The following is an 18,900-nucleotide window of genomic DNA, read 5'->3' as shown; positions in this document are numbered from 1 at the left end:
CTGATGATAATGATGATGAAAGCAATGACGATTCCCACCAAAAATGTGTATGATGGTCTATGTGCCTGAGACGTCAGAGCATGTCTCCTGAACTGACACATCTTCCCTCGACGATTACTTCGACTGGTTTGGGGACTTATTAAAGCTCAGCTGACAGACAGAGAGCAGATATTCAGTGTGTTCTCTACAGCCAGAAGACATTGCATTCAGGTCCTTTATTTAAAGCTGCAGGAGCCAAAATCAGGAGGAAGGGTCCTTATCAAAAGACTATATGTAATACAGATGAACCTGATGACCTGACTTGCATACAGTTATAGAAAAGTGAGTAGAGCAGAATTGCATCTAGGTCAGATCTGACAGAATATGATCAGTGATTGGTCATTACAGCTGTCTGTCATATATTGAACCCTCCTACTTGTCTAAAAATACTTGTAATTAGATCAAATCTGAGTATCATGCCGTAGATGTAGACATCCTGTATCATGTCAGATCACTTGAATTACAAATTACATGAAGGTCCTCATTGAATTTTTGCCCAATGATGCTAGAAAACTATCAAACACTGCTGTATTAAGTAAAAGTATGTGGGTAGAGATGTGAATTCTGTTGAACTTCTGAAAGTGAAGCCCCTACGTTTACAGTGCATGTAATTCTTAAATGGTTAATACAATATTTTTGCTGAACTTCTTGAATTAAAGCTGAAAGTCCACACTATCAGTCACACCTGTCTTGCTTCATCTCAAATTCAGTGGAGGAAAAATACCAAATACTGTATGTGGCACTGTCCATATACTTGTGGGTCTGACTTTATCAATAGTGTTTAAAGTTTGAGCCATGTTCTTGTGTTGAAGCATGAAGGAAAAGCAGAATATGGCAGCTTTCACAATATTTTCCAGCTGGAAATGTTAAAAAATCAATGTTGATTAATATGATAGCACACCTTTACAACAGTTTTTAGGTCTTTGGCTGAAAGGACATAAGCTGTTCTGAGGGTGCTGTGTCCAGTGTCGCTGTCTTCATTAGCAATTTCTTCAAACATCTTCTCTGGTAAAAGTACTCATCTTGTTTTTATGGGACAATATCTACAAACTTTGTTCATAGTTTTGTTATACTTTGATTTTTAAAATTGTTGACGAATTTGGTAAAATGAAACATTTGCCTTTACTTATAGTGTTCCATATTTTGATGGCTTATAACGTGGAAATGGTTACAGATATCAATATACTTACTATTGAGCACTGATAGGAAGTCATATATGGACTTCCATGTAATTGGCTGAGTTCTCCTCCAGTGAAAGTACCACCCACTTCTTTTGGGACATTGATCTCCTACATCGAGGCCACAGGACTCTAACATTGCATAAGAACCTGACAAACTCGCAAATTCAATTTATTGATGTGTGATAGAACATGCCAGTGAGATACAGGGACATTGGTCCTATTTTTCATACATGTTTAACTGCATGACGTTTATACGACAAACTGTGGGAAGAAGGAGAACAAAAAGTATGGATTTTGTTGCACATGGACAAATGACTATTAACTTAAACTGTTGGACAAATATAGTGATAGTACAATATTTGTGGAGTTGAAGTATGAAGTTGCATATCGAGTACTAATATCTCAGTTTTTTTACTTGGATGCAGTACTTGACTAAAACTAGTCATTCACATCCCACCACCATTTCCAACATCGTCACACCGCTGCTCTTTAGTGGCATCTTCAATAATGCTCTAACAAATGGAGTCACGTAAATATTTAAATAAACACAGACTTGCATCCAAAACAAATAGGCGGGCAGGTTTATTAAAGACACCCATTGCTGCCTCTGCGCACAGCTGTAACAGAATATACAACACTTCAACTCCTTGTAAACCATTTGTAATAGGGAACATACCAGAAAGATAGCAGGCGGCACGAGGAAATGCTGAGATCTCTCGATGAGGCGGCTTTTATGGTTGACTTACTCAACCACTCAGGAAAGACATATGGACACTTTGTGCCATTGTTGTTTTGAAGATGGTTAAATGTGTAGCCGAGGCTTTGCTTACGCTGTTATGATATTAGCGTCATGTGAGTGTGAGTAAATCAGTGAACGGTTTGTGTGTGTGCAACTTGCCAATTCATATGATGTGCGATTTACACTCACCAAACCACACACCCTCACACATTTTACAGCCGTGTTACTGTGCTGCAGCGGAGTGTGTTGTACATCATGAAGTGATGCAACTCTGATTTGTTCCTCGCCTTAAAGCCTCGGTGTTGCGCCGAGCTCCGGTCGCTGCCTTCGCTCTGATCACTTGACACATGCTTAGGCTGCGGCCGTGGAAGACCAGAGCCTGTCACTTGCCTGGAGATGTGATGGAGCTGTTAAAGAGGATGAATAATCACCATAAGAACACTCCAATGTTTATGGGGAACTGCACTGGCAGCTTCGCACAGCAGCTGAACATTGTGAGAGAAAGAGAAAGGGAGTGGTCAGAGAGAGTGAGAACAAAACAAAGGAGGAAAAGCAAAGGGGAGGGTGTGTGGTCACAGTTTGTCCAATGAGATATTAGCCTAATGACCTAACAGAGGGTGAAAATGAGGACATGGCTGAGATGGCACGAGGCAGGGGGAACAACCCCGCTCTAAGAGGACTCTGAGGACTTATTAGGCCCGGGCAGGTTTAAGAGCTCTGGGCGCTCTTGTCATATTTCTCTTTCATTTGCATTTAGACATCCAGTGTTCTCTCTGTCTTTCTCATTCTCTTTCCCTGCCTACCTCGCTTTTTCTCAGTCCTCTCCCTACAGAGATGGCGGGCGCCAAGTCACTATAACAAGATATGGCAGTTTCATTCCAAATAATGACCCCAGGATTAACAAACAGAGTCCTGGAATGGTATTTAAAACAAAGCAGGGAGCTACAGGCAGACTGGCCTTGCATTGTTACTGCCTATGCTTAACTTCAGTCTGCTTTCTGATTGGCCTAACAGACGCTCTCTGGGGAAGGACTTTCACAGCCTGGCCAAACCCCAAAAAACACTCAGAAAATAAATGATCAGAAATTCTCTGCTTGGTCTCCTTCAGGTCAAGGTTAGCCATAAGGTCTGAAGGATTAGGCCTGTAATCAGTTTTTAGATGAGAACTGCAGCTAGTGTCAGGTCCGTGGCCTGGTCAAAAATGTAATAAGCTCAGGGGGAGTCCTTCCAGAGAAATGACTCAAATTAAATATTTGATGGTTGTTTTGTAGATTTAAGGTGAGAAGGTAGTGAAGGTCATTATTTTATAATAACACACAGCAAATGGTGTCCAACTTGTAGTCATGCAGCGTTCACTCCACCCTCACGCTAACACTGCGGTGGTGTGTAATAGATTATGTTGGTAAATCGGACGGACACAGTACAAGTGTGGGTGACCAGGATTTATATTACTGAACCTCAGAGGGGTGGTCTCTGTTTACTTAAAGACTTCATCAGTGATGATTTGTTAGGGTGTGAGCATATTTTGGATCTGGTTTAGAGGAGAGCGTGTTGTCAGGGCACTACGTGTGTGTGTCCACAATGGTGTTGTGTTTTCTGATGTGGCAAAGTGGTGCGTGCAGTGTGACAGTGCTGTTTGGTTGGAATAAGACGTATCCTAGTTACAGGGGGTAAAACTAATAACACACTAATGTGTCAGTTTTGTTCAAGTCTTAAACATTGACACTCAGGAAATGCACACACTTAAAAACATATAGTTTATAGGTTTTTATTTATATTATACTGATGCTTTGACTTCTGTATTGTGCTTGAAAGATGTTTTTTTTTCAATACTCTACTTACGAAATTGATTTTAACAAGAAAACTGCTATAAAATAGTCAGGTCAAAGCTGGTTTTACATCATAAAAAATAAGTTTGACTTGAAATTGTCTTGTGAAGATTAAGTATGATTTATGGGTTTTTGTGACATTTGTGTTGCAGTATGTTTTCCACTGGGAGTGTTTTAATGTTTTCTAAGCTAACAGTAGCTAATGCTGACCACTGTTGCAGCTATAGAGGAGCAGGATGAAAACAATGAAGAAAATGGGATCAAGCGTAAGGATTTTTCATGGAAAAACTGAACCCTCCGCATAGGATTCAGTGTATTGTGGTGGTTGTTATAGATGGAGGCAACAGAGACAATCGTTGGCTTAGTTATGGAGTTAGATAATGTTAACAGACGATGGAGACAATCCTCTTGTGAGAACACTAGCATGCATGTTCTGTATTATCCATATCCTTTTAACGTTGCAGACAAATTTGGTACTGGACAGCATTTTTTCCCTACCGTATCGTATCTAAGCAGTTCAGTCGCCTTCTCGTATATAAATCACTGACTCACGCTTTGCCCAAAACCAAACGCATTACATTGTCACCTATTTTACAGACAACCCACACACACAAATGCACACTTGGACAAATGGAGCATGCCCGGTCCCCAGGGTAACGTCTCCCTGGTCTAGACAGTTGGGCCACATGACAGAGCACAGCAGCCACAGAGCTCTGTCATGTCTATATGATCCCCTACAGAGCTGAACAGGAAACAGCTCTTCAATGCAGTGTGACAGGAATCCTCTAAACACACACAGCCCCGTACAACAAAACGCTATTGACAACCCAATGATATCACAGCGGTTTGTGCAGCACTCTCTGCACATTACTCAATGAAAGACAGTCCGTGAAACATAATCTGTCCTGTCAAAGTCAATTTTTGCCATCTGTGACTATGTGGAAATTTAGTTAAATATAAGACCATTGGAATTAGTTCTGTGCACGGCTCACAGAAACAATGTAGCTGACAAATAAGGAGAAAGGGAAGGTAAAAATTGTTAAATGTACCATGCAGTAGAAAGTAATGTGTATACAGTAGTATGTAATGATGAAGCAATGTTGATTATAAGCATCATGACAAATGCAAAGCTTTTCCTACTCCCCAAGTACCAGAGGTGCACCTGGATGCTGAGTGTGAGAACATGCTGTAATTCCAGACGTGATGATGTGCGCTGTTCTTCCACATACACATAAATACATATTTTACACACATGCACCTGTGACCTTAGTCACCCGGTCACACACACACAAACTTCCACCCACACACTTTGGGCCAGTTGCCACAGTGACCACAGTTCAGGGTAACTCGCCATCCCCTACATCCATTGCTGCAGCAACACACTCTTGTTACCATGCCAACCGGGTTCGATGTTTTTGTGATATTTGGGAGCGTGGCGTCGAAGGAAGCATGGTGGTATTGTGACATCACCGCCGTTTCAGGACAATTGTGGGATAGCGCTGCTGAGCAAGGCAGACCTTTAAATCATGGAATATGTCTTAATGTGTCTTCAGAGAGACCCCCTTCCCTCACCTCGGACGCTCTGATGGCTTTAACATCCACAGACCTCAGGCTAACCTGCTGCAATATACGTTCTGTCTATAAGCCTCCGTTTCATTCCTCCTGTTCCGCTTCTGCACCTTTCTCTTACATGAAGCGTCTACTCTTTTCTTCCCGCCTTAACTAACGCTTACACACCGAAGGCGTTTTTGACCTTTGGGTTCAAATGGCAAAAGCAGAGGCTAATAGTGGGTTTTGTTGCTGTGTGATTTGTGTGCTTGGCTGTTGCCATGAGTGTCAGCACAGACAATCGGCTTTCGTCTGGACCACAGCAGGCACACTAGGACATGTCATGTCTAGGACACTGTGTGTGTGTATGTGTGCATTCTCTCAGTTCTCATAGTTCCCTCTTTCTCTGTAGGAGACAAGAAACCTGAGTGCCAACATTACATCACCTCAATGAGGTGTCAGTTAAACTACATATAACATGATACTGTACAGCGAATGAAAATAACAGTGACTTATGACGAGAGTTAAATAAAAAGATGAATACAGGACAATATATTTCTCATGTACCTTATATTGATTTTATTTTATATTTTACCTTTTACAGGGTGCAACTGTACTTCAGCGGTAAAGAGGTTCCTTTAGCTCGGGACCAAGAGTTTGAACAAATCTAATAATTCTAATAAGACTTCCTCTTTGCACTCCAGGAAGCTGATGCAACTAAAATCTGCACAAAAGACAAGATTTTATTAGATATGACAGCGTAGAACAAATTACAAACACACAACAGCTCGTAGAGTAAGTGAACTTACAGATGTTAGTCAGTACAATGTCCACAAATGGGTGAGGAAGAGAAAAGGCCCAGGATGAAGGCTAGGAAATATTGGTGGGTCAAAGGTCAAAGAAATATACAATTAAATGCAGTTCAGTGCAGTGCAACATGAAAGAAGTAAATCTCAGCTGTCTCTTGATATGTTCAATAAAGCATTAGATGAAGGAACTTCAAGTGTTGGACAGATACATGAATTATCTCAGGGTATCAACATCAAACCGTGTACTTTACCCAGTTTTCTAAACAAGGAGTTTAAACTGATTTCCATTTTTTTTACTGTAATAATACCAAATTTTAGGGCTTGTTGGAATAAGTAGTATAAAAAGTACAAGGCAGACTAAAATTTAACCTTGTTCATATTTTCTCTTTGACAGAATCTCGTCCCCTTTCCATCCCGATGAAAGTGATGCCTGACACCACGGCTGTGGAGTCATGGTCCACGTCAGAGGAGAGAATGAAGGAGCTCATCGCTCATGCCTGGGATGCTGTTAAACGCCTTACACTACAGGTACCATACCTTCGTTTTGTAGTTTATGCTTGTTTATTCTTTTTTCTAACTGGTGGTGATCTTTTTGAGATCACGCTTCCCCATCTCCTCAGGGATGTTTTTCATTTCCATTTTACTGAAAAGCTCTCAAGCTACACACTGAAATGCCTGGTGACTCTGTGCATGGTTCTATCAGAAGTGGCCTCCCAGTACACAGTGGATCTGCCTTTACCACGTGTATCCTTGGTGTCAAAATATCAGAACTGTAGCCAGTAACTACACTACATTTCCACACACAAGTCCCAGATCTACATTAGAAAGTAACTCCTTCACCCTGTCCTCCTCCTTCGATCTCTGTCACCGAAAAGTACATTTTTACTCAGCTCAGCCAAGTACAGCTCAGCTCTCTCTGTGGTTGTGGCCATATGGCTTCCAGGGACCTCTGTTAGCTGTTAGCTTATTAGCTTGTTTTACATAAAGATGCATTCGTAGTGTCTCATGTCCCTTTGTGGCAGGCTCACTTTCTGGTTGGCTGCTTGGCTGACTGTATTTCCCTGTCTGTATGTTTAAGTGTCTAACCGGGTAGTTAAGTGCTTCCATTGTGTAGCCGTTTGCTGTATCTTGATTGGATCGGTTAGCTGTGCCCACATCACAACCAGCCCCATCTGAAGTACATCAGGAAGTGCTGACAACTCTCTGACAGAGCTCCTTGAAGCAGGAACATAACTTCAGGGTGCAAGCATAGGTGCCTGTGTGCTTCCACACACACAGCGCTCATGTAATATAGTTCTGATTGGGACATATGGACGCCACATTCACATGCCGACAGTATTAATTTCTTTTTCTTTTTTCTCTTTTCCTTTTTTTTTTTTGCTGTTTTTTGGGTTCGACTGTAAACATATTAAAACATTTTAAGCTCTTATTCTTTTTATTGGAGACCTAACCAGAACTAATTCGTTGACTATTTGTTTCTCCTGCCTTAAATAATAACCACAGGTAGTTGTTATTGTTGTGGCCTGTTGTTTTAGTGGGCTGGACGTAAGCACTCTTCAGTTTCCTCATCGCCTGTTTATTTGTGTCAACAGGGATACTGTTGCAGGGTATTTAAAGTGCAGGTAAACAGCTTAAATCACCTAAAAACATAATCAGTGATGCAGAAGTCCAACAACCATTCTTCATTCATCTTAATTCTTATTGCTAGGACCACACAAACTGATGTCAGTCAAACATGAAAGAGAGCATGACGCATGTGAATTGAAATAATGCTCCGGAGCCCAGGTCCCATGTCAGCTCATTGAGCTGTTTACAGTACTTCAACAAAAGTTAACTCAACCCTCTAATAGTTTGCTGAGCCCGTCATTGCCTCCACTTTCCTCTGTCCCCTTCGGCTGTGCGACTAGGACCACACCATGTAGTGCAGGAGTAATTAGGAAACAGTCTGTCCTGTTGACATGGGAGTGGAAGCGGACCAAACCGAGCAAACCGACAGCTGGTACCCCAGGCCTTGGATATCCCCAAATTTAAACCACTCCATTTATTTTAGTGTGGTGTAAACAGAATACCTAATCGCTCACACTTCTGCTGCACATGTACCCAATTTGGCATGTGGGGGTTTCTTTCCGTCCTTTACAAAAGAAAGAGGAGCAGGCGAAATAGCGAGAAGGTGGCAGCATAAGATTGTGGGAGAGAAAGTTACAAAAGTATTTATTATTCTACGGCTGCTGAGACCACTTACGGCTGAGACGGTTGTTTAAAAGGAGCAGTGACACATGAACAGTGGAGATTTTGTAAATTCTGTTTAAAACTCTTGTAGTTCTGGTCACAAGTGCAATCATGAGGTTTTCTCCCAGTGACAGGATTCTTTCCTACAAATTCTCAGCAGGAGACATGGGGGTAGACATTTTGCACAGATGCTAGTCTGTAGAATCATTTTAATAGGAATAAGTAAGAAAATAGTTATAACACAGAATGGAAACTCTACAGAACATTTACATTCGCTGCTATTGTCTGAATTCCCAGCAGTTCATGAATTGGATTTTTTTCTTTTTCTATCGTTTCCTTTTCACATCAGATGTGGGTCAGATGTTTAAACTGTACATGGTCTAATGCACTTTGCTGCATCACCATTATCTTACCCCAAGAAACAGACTAACTTCAAGAAATCTGGCTAAGCAGTTCTATCCCACTGTTCTGCAAATAGCATTCAACTGTGACGCTATACCTGAATATATCTTATGTAATGTCTTCGACTCAAATCGCCCACTCAAGAGCTAAAACCAGAAAAGCAGCTGGAGAAAGCAGAACATGCACTATTTCTGTTTGTAGCTTTCTCCACAGAAATCTTTCTTTACACTGTGTCTTTTTAATGAAAGGAATAGTTAGCATTGATTCCTGCTGATGTGTCGTCATGCGTAGTTAGGGCACAGATTATTATCTGAATCCATGAGTGTCACGCTCTATCTGTGGCTAAGTGCATCAACCAGTCCCCAGAGATGATCCTGAGCCATAGTTTCTCTGCAGTGCTTTTGTATCGCTGTCTGTTTGTAAGTCCCTCTTCTCCTGTTACTTCACAAAGAAATACAGACGTTATTCACCCCTCAATGAAAATGGCCAAAGCCTTATTTGTAATCCATTCGAAGCCATCAAAGAGCTTTCTTTAATCTTACGAAACTGTCAATGTTAAAGACAGATGGGCAGCTAATGCTGAAAACAGACAAGCTGCCTGGCTCAGAAAGGTTCATTTTACACATATAGCTATGGGAATCGCTGCTTGGAGCTATATAAGGACCTACATTCCTAAACAGTAGTTCATTAGTTTAGAGGCTCGTTGTGAGGAAGAAAGTGACTTTATAGAGTGAAAAGAAGTGCACTGCATGTTAGACTGTCACGCCAACCGGCATGATGAGGTGATGTGTCATCCATAAAACAACACAAATCATCTGTGCTGTACAGACAAGGGAAGGAGTGTGTATGTTTGTTCCTGTTGGTTTCATTGTGGGTCATACAAAGTAATAATATGTGTTGATGGTGCAATTTTAGCAGTCACTTCCCATCAGGGCTGAAGGGCGATGCTGTAATTGTCACCCCGGCCAGAGTGGCCTGGCACATCTGAAAATGGCCATTTGCCCCTAACCTCGGAGCTCTGACCCTCAGCTTAACTGCCTCCTCTCAGTCCAAGTTGTGTGTTGTTCCTCTCATCCAGTACATTTCCCATCTCTCACTGTTCGTCATACCTCTCGTGTCCCTCTTAACCCCCTGCGTTTCCTCCTGCCTGCCCCTTACCCCCACTACTCACTCTTACGTCTTTTAATCCTGTCATCTCCCCATCTCCCCCTCGTTCTCCTCGAGGACACCCATGTTCTCTCCAGGCCCTGATAATAATTGCAAGTGATCAGGATGGTGATTCTATTTCAGGAATTTTGCAATAATTCCTTCTATTTAACACATGAATGTGTTCAGCGCTGGCAAAGGAGCACGTTGCTACCAAAACTGAAATGGGATCTGCTGAAACAGAGAGACCGTTGCCATGGAAAAATGAAGTAACACTGCTCCCTGCAGCTGCCATGCATTAATGAGTAGGATATTTTTTTAGTGAGAGAAAAAGGAGAAAAAGCAGTGGGGTAGAAAAGGTAAAGTGATGGAAAGGAGAGGGAGGTTGGGAAGAGAGGCTGATGGAGGAAAAACTGGGCAGAAGGTGAATCTGAAGGCATGAGGAAAAGGAGAGAGATAGAGGAGGATCTGTGCTGAATGCTTGGTGTGGCTCCGATAGAACTGTCCAGATGGTTTCCATGAACAGGATCTGACCCCCGGCTGGAGCGCCTTCTGCAGGCACATTACTTCATCCTCTACCCCCTCTCCCTCTGTCCTATCATCCCTCCATTCAGCACCTCATCCTCCCTGTCTGTCACATTCCCACATTTCCCAAATGATTTGCAATTACATATTAAACTTTGTGCCTAAAACTGAATTTTTCTTTAAGGGTTTTGGTAACGTGTTATCAACATTTCAATCTGTACCTACACGACACGAACGTTACAAAGTCTGAGGTACAGGATCTGGTCTAAATCAGAATGAATATCCAAGGTAAATTATTGGATGGAATAGCAGAAAATGCATTTGTTTAATTTTGTTTATTTCAAAGCTTAAGGTGATGAAACCTGATCAATTCACAAAGGCTGATGTAATTTAACAGCAATGAAACTGTTATCACCTTGCTACACACATGTTGCATTCCCTCCCAGATGCTTCGACTTTTTTTTTTTTTTTTCCTAAATTTTGCTGCTATTTTCTAATGATCAAATAAACAGCTTAATATAAACTATGTGCTTTGTAATTATTAGTGTTAATGTACATCCTGAGTGGTTCAGTCTCAAGTCAACAGCTCGAATGAAAGGTGTGAATGCGTTCAGGATACATGGAGGTCCCATCACTCAGGACACATTCAGAGGTGGTCTGGGATGCACATGTCCACATTCTGTCAACAGTCTGAATGCAAATACATCCTGGGACAGACTGAAGGACGTCCAATGAGAGCTTCAGGTGTAATAGCACTTGGGGATATTGGGGCGAAAAAACCAACACTTTTTATTATAATATCTACAGTTTGCATGATGATGTGTGCTCGAGGTTTCAGTCATACTAAAGTTTATGTAATGCAGAGGTAGACAATAAAATCAATAGAAAGGTCTCATCAATATTAAACTAATATTGGTTGATTTACTGCATCAACTCATTTGTTACTAACAGGCAAGACTTCACTGCCCCTTAAGAGTCGCTGCTTGTTTTTAAGCCAGTTTGTTAATATAAATAGAGTTTGGAAGCAATATTCATTCACAAATGATCATTGAAGACGCATCTGGGGAAGCATTTTAATGTCAGGTGTGAACAGATGGTGACATGTGATCTGATCGCTCAGGATGTAGGTTAATTAAAGGTCTGGACACAACCACGGTGTCTCTGAAGTCCCTGGAAGCTAAACAGAAATCTTTTTTTTTTCTTCTTTTTTTTCCTTTTTTTTTTTTTTTATGAACAAAAATCTAATGATGAACAGAGAGTGAAGGGTAATACTGTATGTATGTCACCCATGTCCTGCACATATCCCCATAAACACAAAAGAATAAAAGGAGAGAAACGAGAAATGGTGAGGGATTGTGAAGGAGTTGGAGAAAACCGAGTCCTTCCTGTTCTGTCGACGCGTTCATCCTCTCTGGTATCAGTTAACCTCATTCACCAGCCCTCAGTGTCACAGTAGATGTGTCATTAGATAGAGAGAATATGTGTGTGCTTGAGTGTGTGGTCGTGTATTTCTTACATTATGGGGAGTTAAATCTGCTTAGATAATCACTTGTGGGCTCTGGGCTCCCATGTGAGTACAAAATGTGGGTTCCCATAACGTGAATCATTAAATTTAAGGATGAAGAGTTGTTTTAGGGTAAGGGGCAGATTAGAGTTCGTATAAGGTTAGGGCTAAGGTTATGCATGTTGTGGTTAGGGTTGACTTCAGAAAAAGTCTTTAGGAAAGGAATAGAAGCTGTTGTAATGTGGCAAAAACATACATGCACGTGTTCGTCCTGTGCATGTGTGGCCAGAATCGTGTTCCATCATCTGCTGCTGTGTCAATACAACGGTGACCTCACAGCCATTAGAGACACACACATATTTGACCCCTCACTGGACTGCACTGGAAAAGTGCTTACCACTGTTCCCTTGTGTCAGTAACCTCATGAACCACAGAGGCCTAGAGACCTGAAACTGATTTTCATTAGGATAAAAAACACTGATTCGCTGCTTCGCTTCCTAAGCACAAAATTGTCACAGCAGCTACAGTTTCAAGACCGGGATGTGTTAAAAAATTGTCAGGGAAAAATTATGTGTGGTTTTCATCCTGATCCACTGAATGTGTTTTGGAAAGCACGCTTGGAGGTGAATCTGGATAAATAGTTGGAGTGTGCATCCACCCTTTGTCTTGAGACAGAGGAGGAAGCGGTGCCAAACACAGGTCAAATCAGATCAGCTGAGGTTTAGAACAGCCCAGTTTGGCCTACTTGATACGGTCACACCACATAAATCAATAGTGGTGAAAACGTGCCAGTGTTGGCCAATAAAAGCTCTTTTCATCTGCGCTCCATCATAATCTGATCCATCTTGGCCTAGTGTTTCATACTGCATAACATAATCATAGCCACCTCCACTCACTTCAGCTCGCTCGGAGAAAAATAGTCTGGCTACACCACCACTGTAGATAAACCAAGCCAAGCCAACTGACCAAATAACAATTCAATCTGCTTAAAGAACGTGTATGCTTCTGCTGTTGGAGCTCTCAGCTATACCATGAATCATGTGTTGCCTAATGCTCAGCTCCAATCCCATCCATCCCAATTCACATTCGCGTATTTTCCGCCTAATCCAAGCCACACTATCCGAATTTCCCCCAGGATATCGATTTGTTACCCTGCTTTACAAAGCCTATTTCACAATGTGGTGTCGTGATGGAGATTATCAACATGTTAAGTCAACCCAGGTTTTCTGTCTATAGTTATGTGCATGTTCGCATTAAAGTTCTCACAAGAAGAACGAACTGTAATCCCAAAAAAAAAAAAAAAAAAAAAAAGGAATTTTAAAATGTAATAGAGCACTCGCAGCCAAAACCAAAATGGAAACCTGGCAACAAACTGCCCACTGTGTGAATGTGAAAGATGACATTCAACCAATATCACATCATTAAGGCACAAGTAGATTTGACTATAATTACAGTCGTGTATTCCATTAAATTCATTTGTTCCTCAGCTGTATTCTCACGGTCTTATTCTTTTCAGATGCAATGCTGACATTTTTTTTTATGGTCTTGGAGTGAAGTAATGGGCAAATATGAAAATAAAATGCAAACTGATAAGCAGCCTTACTGTCAAATCCTATAAGGTTAACAAGTTCAAGGCTTTTGTGCTGTTTTGAGATGACGTATTATATCACTGTGTAAAGCCAAAGTGTTGAAAGGGTCTCGGAAATCTCTAGCCTTCCTCAAACTCTATGCACTAGGGATCTTTTAAGGGGCTCTATGTAGTTTTTCTACTCTTTCAAAGATTAAAGATGTCAGTGTACTGGATTATAGAGATATGAATAAATTTATTTCCAGCGACAGGCCAGGGGATTTATGACCACTAGAGGGAGTAGTGAGTCACTCTGCTGGTCTCCTAACGCATTAGAAAGTGTCCGGATGGGATGAGAACCACTAAGAAACAATTTTTAGAGTGGGTGAAAGTGAGTTGATGCTAAAAGCTAGAAGCACTGTTGTTGTTTGCACCACCAGATGCTAAATGAAAAGAACGGAGTTTGATGCTGAGATGTCAGTGTTTCTTCTCCACGGCTGAGTTTGATTCTGAGATTTATGAAGGTATAAAAATTATTATGTAATGTTATTATTTTTGCTAAGTCGCCGTTTGTTGATCCACGGTTCAGACTAAACTGTGACAGTTCTGACCTTGTTTGTCCAGTTCCAAACAGATTTTTATTTCAGCTATTAACAACTCAAAATGTACAGAAAACAGAAGTGATTTGTGGTTTTACTGTGGCTGTTTTCTGTCTAAAAACAGAGCTAAGCTAACAGAGCTATAATGTAAACTATCAGCTGAAGCAGCACATGAAGATTATAAGACAATAAGCATCAATGAGTATTACAGTCTGCTCTTGTTATACCGCCAACTTCCGTTCACGGCCAAATTGGCGGTATAGCGAAAATGGCGTTACAACGGGTTGCGTCCATAATGTGCATGTCTTTACTATATGATGTCTATGCTGCCTCCGTTAACCCGTTCTAATTGCGTTTCTAAATAAATCTTGATTCTGTTATGTTGTAAGGGATCATTTAAAGTGGGGAAACATTTTAAGCATTATTATACCGTGTCGGGAAATGACACCCCATCATCTTGAGGCTTTGGCTTAATCCCACGTCCTCTTCCCGACATCCTGACCTACTGAGTGTTCTGCGATAAATGAACGGTGGCCGTTCCGTAGACCTACTCGTAGCTTGTCGCGATCAGCGTCTGGTGCATTTGTTTCAGTGTATTGTTAAAATTTATGTGTACTCGATGGCAATCACGCTGGCGGTATAACGGTCAGGAAATCAATGGTATAAGTGTTGTTTGTGCATGGAACTGGGCTGGCGGATGGCGATAGGCGGAAATGGCGGTAGCTAATGGAATAATGCATTGGGGATTTTTGTGCAATGGTTTTGGTCGGCGGTGAGCGAAAATGGCGGTATTACGGCGGGCGGTTTAACGAGAGTAGACTGTAGTTTAAAGAAGAAAACTTGATGATACCATAACACAGATGTGTGGAAACAATGAGCTTTACACTTTATTCAGTGAGTGATACAGTCTGTGGATAGTATTGATGTGTGGGTGGTTTTAGTCCTAAATGTGTACTAGTATACTAGTATGCAACATCCCCCTGCTGGTGAGAGTTTGGAACAACACTGCAGAGAAAGACTTAAGAATTAATTGGGCCGTAGGCGGTGCTTTCATACATTATTATCAGGTAAATTGAGCATAACCTCCTTCTGCGAAAGGTCAGACCTGAAGTTACTTTGCTAAGCCCTTTATCCTGTGTCACAGTCCATACCCCTGGTCAGTCCATCTTGGTGTTCCTGATCGTGACCACCCACACCCGGCGCATCCTCAGTCCTGGTCGCCCTTTAAAGCCCATCTGTAACGGCTCACCATTTAGCGGTGCTGGAGAGGGTGATTGTTTGAGATTGGGGGCGGGGGCTGGCGAGGCAGGCCAGGCCAGCCGCACTCCTAAGGCCACTGCTGGATCAATAAACGCAGCGATCAAAGTCGCAATTAACCCACCGCACTAACACAAACAGCCAGGCCAGCAGAAACAAACAAAGCCTTCATGTCACCTAAAGCGTTTATTTTTGCAGATTTCCACCTCGGCAAGGGAGACCTCCAGCGCTTGTCAGCTTCTGTAAGCAGTGTTAGGAGAGAGGAATGCAGGGCCACAGGGATGGCTTGTTGCCTGGTCGAGCTGCTGTGCCAGGCCACGAGCTTATTGCTTGTGGTGGCATGTGGGTGAGACCTACCCTATCTGTTGTCAGGAGGCATCACGCTTAGATGCCTTTTTCATAGACATCAGGCAGGAACGCCACTTAATGGGCGCACGTCTGTGTACAACAACACACATCTGCACAGTGTCATCCTCAGATACACACATTAATCATCCTAATTTAGAAGGAGACACTATTTACTATAACAAGCACTATTCCAAATGTGTTTCTGGACAAAGCTGAAAATGCAGGAGGATACACAGAAAATGGGAGCAGAAAGTTAACAGTGGGTGGGATATCCAGAGAGATTTGGTAAAGGTGGAGGTGGCGTGGGGGGGGCGGGCTTGTTCTGTGGACCTTCTGTTCATCTGACCGGCCACTTAGGAAACACTGTGTCCCGTCTGGTTTAGGCACAGGAAGATTACATTTGGAGCGGTATCAGGTTTTTAAAAACAAAGGGATGTGTTTTCCGTCCACTGCCGATCCCTCCACTGAGATTTTTCTGCTCCAGAGTTGCAAATGTTTTCACTAAGGATGCTGGGAGGGTGTTTCTAATTTCCTCCTCTCTATCTCTGGGTGATTTCCTGTGTGTCATGGCTCGCTTATTGTGTGCGTGAAAAAAACACTGTGTAGTAAAGAAAACAATCAGAAAATGTGTGAGTACACCCATGCGCTAACGTACGGGTTCGTGTCGGAGCGTGTGTTCGTACGTGGACGTCTCATGTTGTGGGGTCGCTCCACAAAGAGGTGATCGTGACCAGTAGGGTTTGGACTGAACAGGACTGAGGTCTGTGCAGAGTCAGAGCCTCCACCGTTCTCTTCCCTGCAGAGATACGAAAACAATGAACCATCAGTGATTTCAACCACAACACCGCAGGATAAATATCAAACAGTATTTCAGTCCAAGATACACTATATGGACAAAAGTTTTGGGACGTGTTGAATTTAGGTGTTTTCTTTTCTAACAGAGGTCTGAGCTACAAAGCAGTGGCAAATGTCTTAATATAGTTTTATATTGTGATAAATATCATTGCATTGCATTAGTTAGCTTTGTTTAAATTGTTCCAGAATGCCTCAGAAGTGGCTTCTACTTAATTTCTGTCAACTTTGATTTCTTTTGATTTTTTTTTTTTTTTAATCCATGACTATGATTTTAAATGTTCTACCTCTATATTTCTAAAATACTTGTCATGCTCTGACTGTAAATAATAATTTTCTACCACAACTAACCATCTACTTTCTTCACATCTCACTTAGGAAAAAAATGCCCCATTATAGCAATGATATGTAGCACTGTGCCCAAGATGAATTTCCCCTAGGGGACAATAAAGTTTATCTTACTTTACTTTACTTTTATACTTTAAGCAAATATTGATGTTTAGAAACTATATGGACGAAAGTTTTGGGCCACATCATGGCTACAGCTGTAAAGTGTCCTGTTCATGTCAATTTGAGATTTAAACATCAACATTTCCTTAAAGGTTAATGGGAGATTTTTCTTCCTCAGTGAGATGTGAAGAAAGTAGATGGTTAGTTGTGGTAGAACATTATTATTTACAGTCAGAGCATGAAAAATATTAGAGAAATTTAGAGTTAGAACATTTAAAATCGTTGTTATGGATAAAAAAAAATGCCCTTATTGTGAGAAATAAAGCAAAAAAAAAACCCAAAAAACCATCTTTGTAGAAACAAAGATAACAGTTGAAAACAAAACTAACCAATGAAATTATATTTATTCCAATATAAAACAATCCCAGACCCCTGTTAGAAAAGAAACACCTGAATTCAACATGTCCCAATACTTTTGTCCATATAGTGTAGATGAATTAGAGGTTACATTTAGCCTTGTCAGAACTGTGAACTCAGGGGTCTGTGCTGCTGAAAATGTACTTTTAAAGAAAACTGGGCATGGGGCACTACATCTACATTAGCTAATGCAGTCAGAATATCAAGCCAACTTTTTCTGCTTTTATACTCAATTTGAACTGGTTGGTCAAAAATAAATACATCAAAATAATAAAAACCGGAGGGCACTTGGAGAGCACAGACGTCCGCCAAGGTCAATAATCCACCCTCCCTCTCGTACCACAACATTATTAAACCACAAACAAACCACAAATTATGACTCATGTTTTTCTCCTTTTTGTCAATCAGTGCCAGTGGTCAGATATACTGACTGTTACCAGGCTGTTCCTTGGGGTAAACTGTTCTCCAACGTTGAAGAAAAGTGGGAAAAAATGACATCTTCCACATACTTTTTTGCAGATCTGCTTTTTGATGCATCTGCTTCATCCTTTGCTGCCGCTCTCTCCTTCTGACTTTCATGAAAATTGTTGCAATAGTTTTTGCGTCGTCCAGACAAACAGATAGTTATATATTTTATGGTGTTTTTCTCTTGATCGTATATTTTATATTACTTTTCATCTCATTACACCCTTTTTTCTTCTTGTTACTGTTGTTTTTATCATCTTGTTACAAATTTTACATTGTTCATGTTAATCTTGTTCAGTAATTTCATAATAGTCAAACTTGTTCACGTTGCTTCACATATGCTGACTTTTACATCATTAAACCAAAAAGAACAAAATAAAAATAAAAAAGTAATAATATTCTAATATGGACTGTGTGTGTGTGTGTGTGTGTGCGTGTGTGTGCGTGTGTGTGTGTGTGTGTGTGTGTACAGGGTGGGGAAGCAAAATTTACAATATTTTGAGGCAGGGATTGAAAGACAGTGTATGACCAATTAGTTTATTGAAAGTCATGAGAATTTATTTGCCACAAGAAAATGTCCATAATAGAAAATGTTTTTATTCTATGTGTCCTCCTTCTTTCTCAATAACTGCCTTCACACACTTCCTGAAACTTGCGCAAGTGTTCCTCAAATATTCGGGTGACAACTTCTCCCATTCTTCTTTAATAGTATCTTCCAGACTTTCTGGTAATAGTTTTGCTCATAGTCATTCTCTTCTTTCCATTATAAACAGTCTTTATGGACACTCCTACTATTTTTAAAATCTCCTTTGGTGTGACGAGTGCATTCATCATATCACACACTCTTTGACGTTTGCTTTTCTGATTACTCATATGGGCAAAAGTTTCTGAAAAGGTATGGATAATAGTGTTAGGTATGATTATGACATCAATATATGTTTGGTTTCAAAACAATTGACGTAGTGCCTACAGAGAAAAAACAACTAAATGTTCA

General features: G+C 41.1%; 1 protein-coding gene across 3 annotated transcripts in view; it reads left to right on the top strand.

The window, feature by feature from the left end:
• vps13b (vacuolar protein sorting 13 homolog B) overlaps positions 1–18,900 on the top strand; it is a 464,114-nt gene that overhangs the window by 179,945 nt on the left and 265,269 nt on the right. For all 3 annotated transcript variants that reach the window (XM_030157727.1, XM_030157729.1, XM_030157728.1), the window contains exon 22: positions 6,540–6,673. In XM_030157727.1, the coding sequence (XP_030013587.1) occupies positions 6,540–6,673 (134 nt within the window). The remainder of the gene's footprint in view (positions 1–6,539; positions 6,674–18,900) is intronic.

Source organism: Sphaeramia orbicularis, chromosome 16, assembly GCF_902148855.1.
Source record: "Sphaeramia orbicularis chromosome 16, fSphaOr1.1, whole genome shotgun sequence".
NCBI classification, from domain to species: domain Eukaryota; kingdom Metazoa; phylum Chordata; class Actinopteri; order Kurtiformes; family Apogonidae; genus Sphaeramia; species Sphaeramia orbicularis.
Note: the sequence above shows the minus strand (reverse complement) of the source record. Positions and strands in the feature narration are given on the sequence as shown.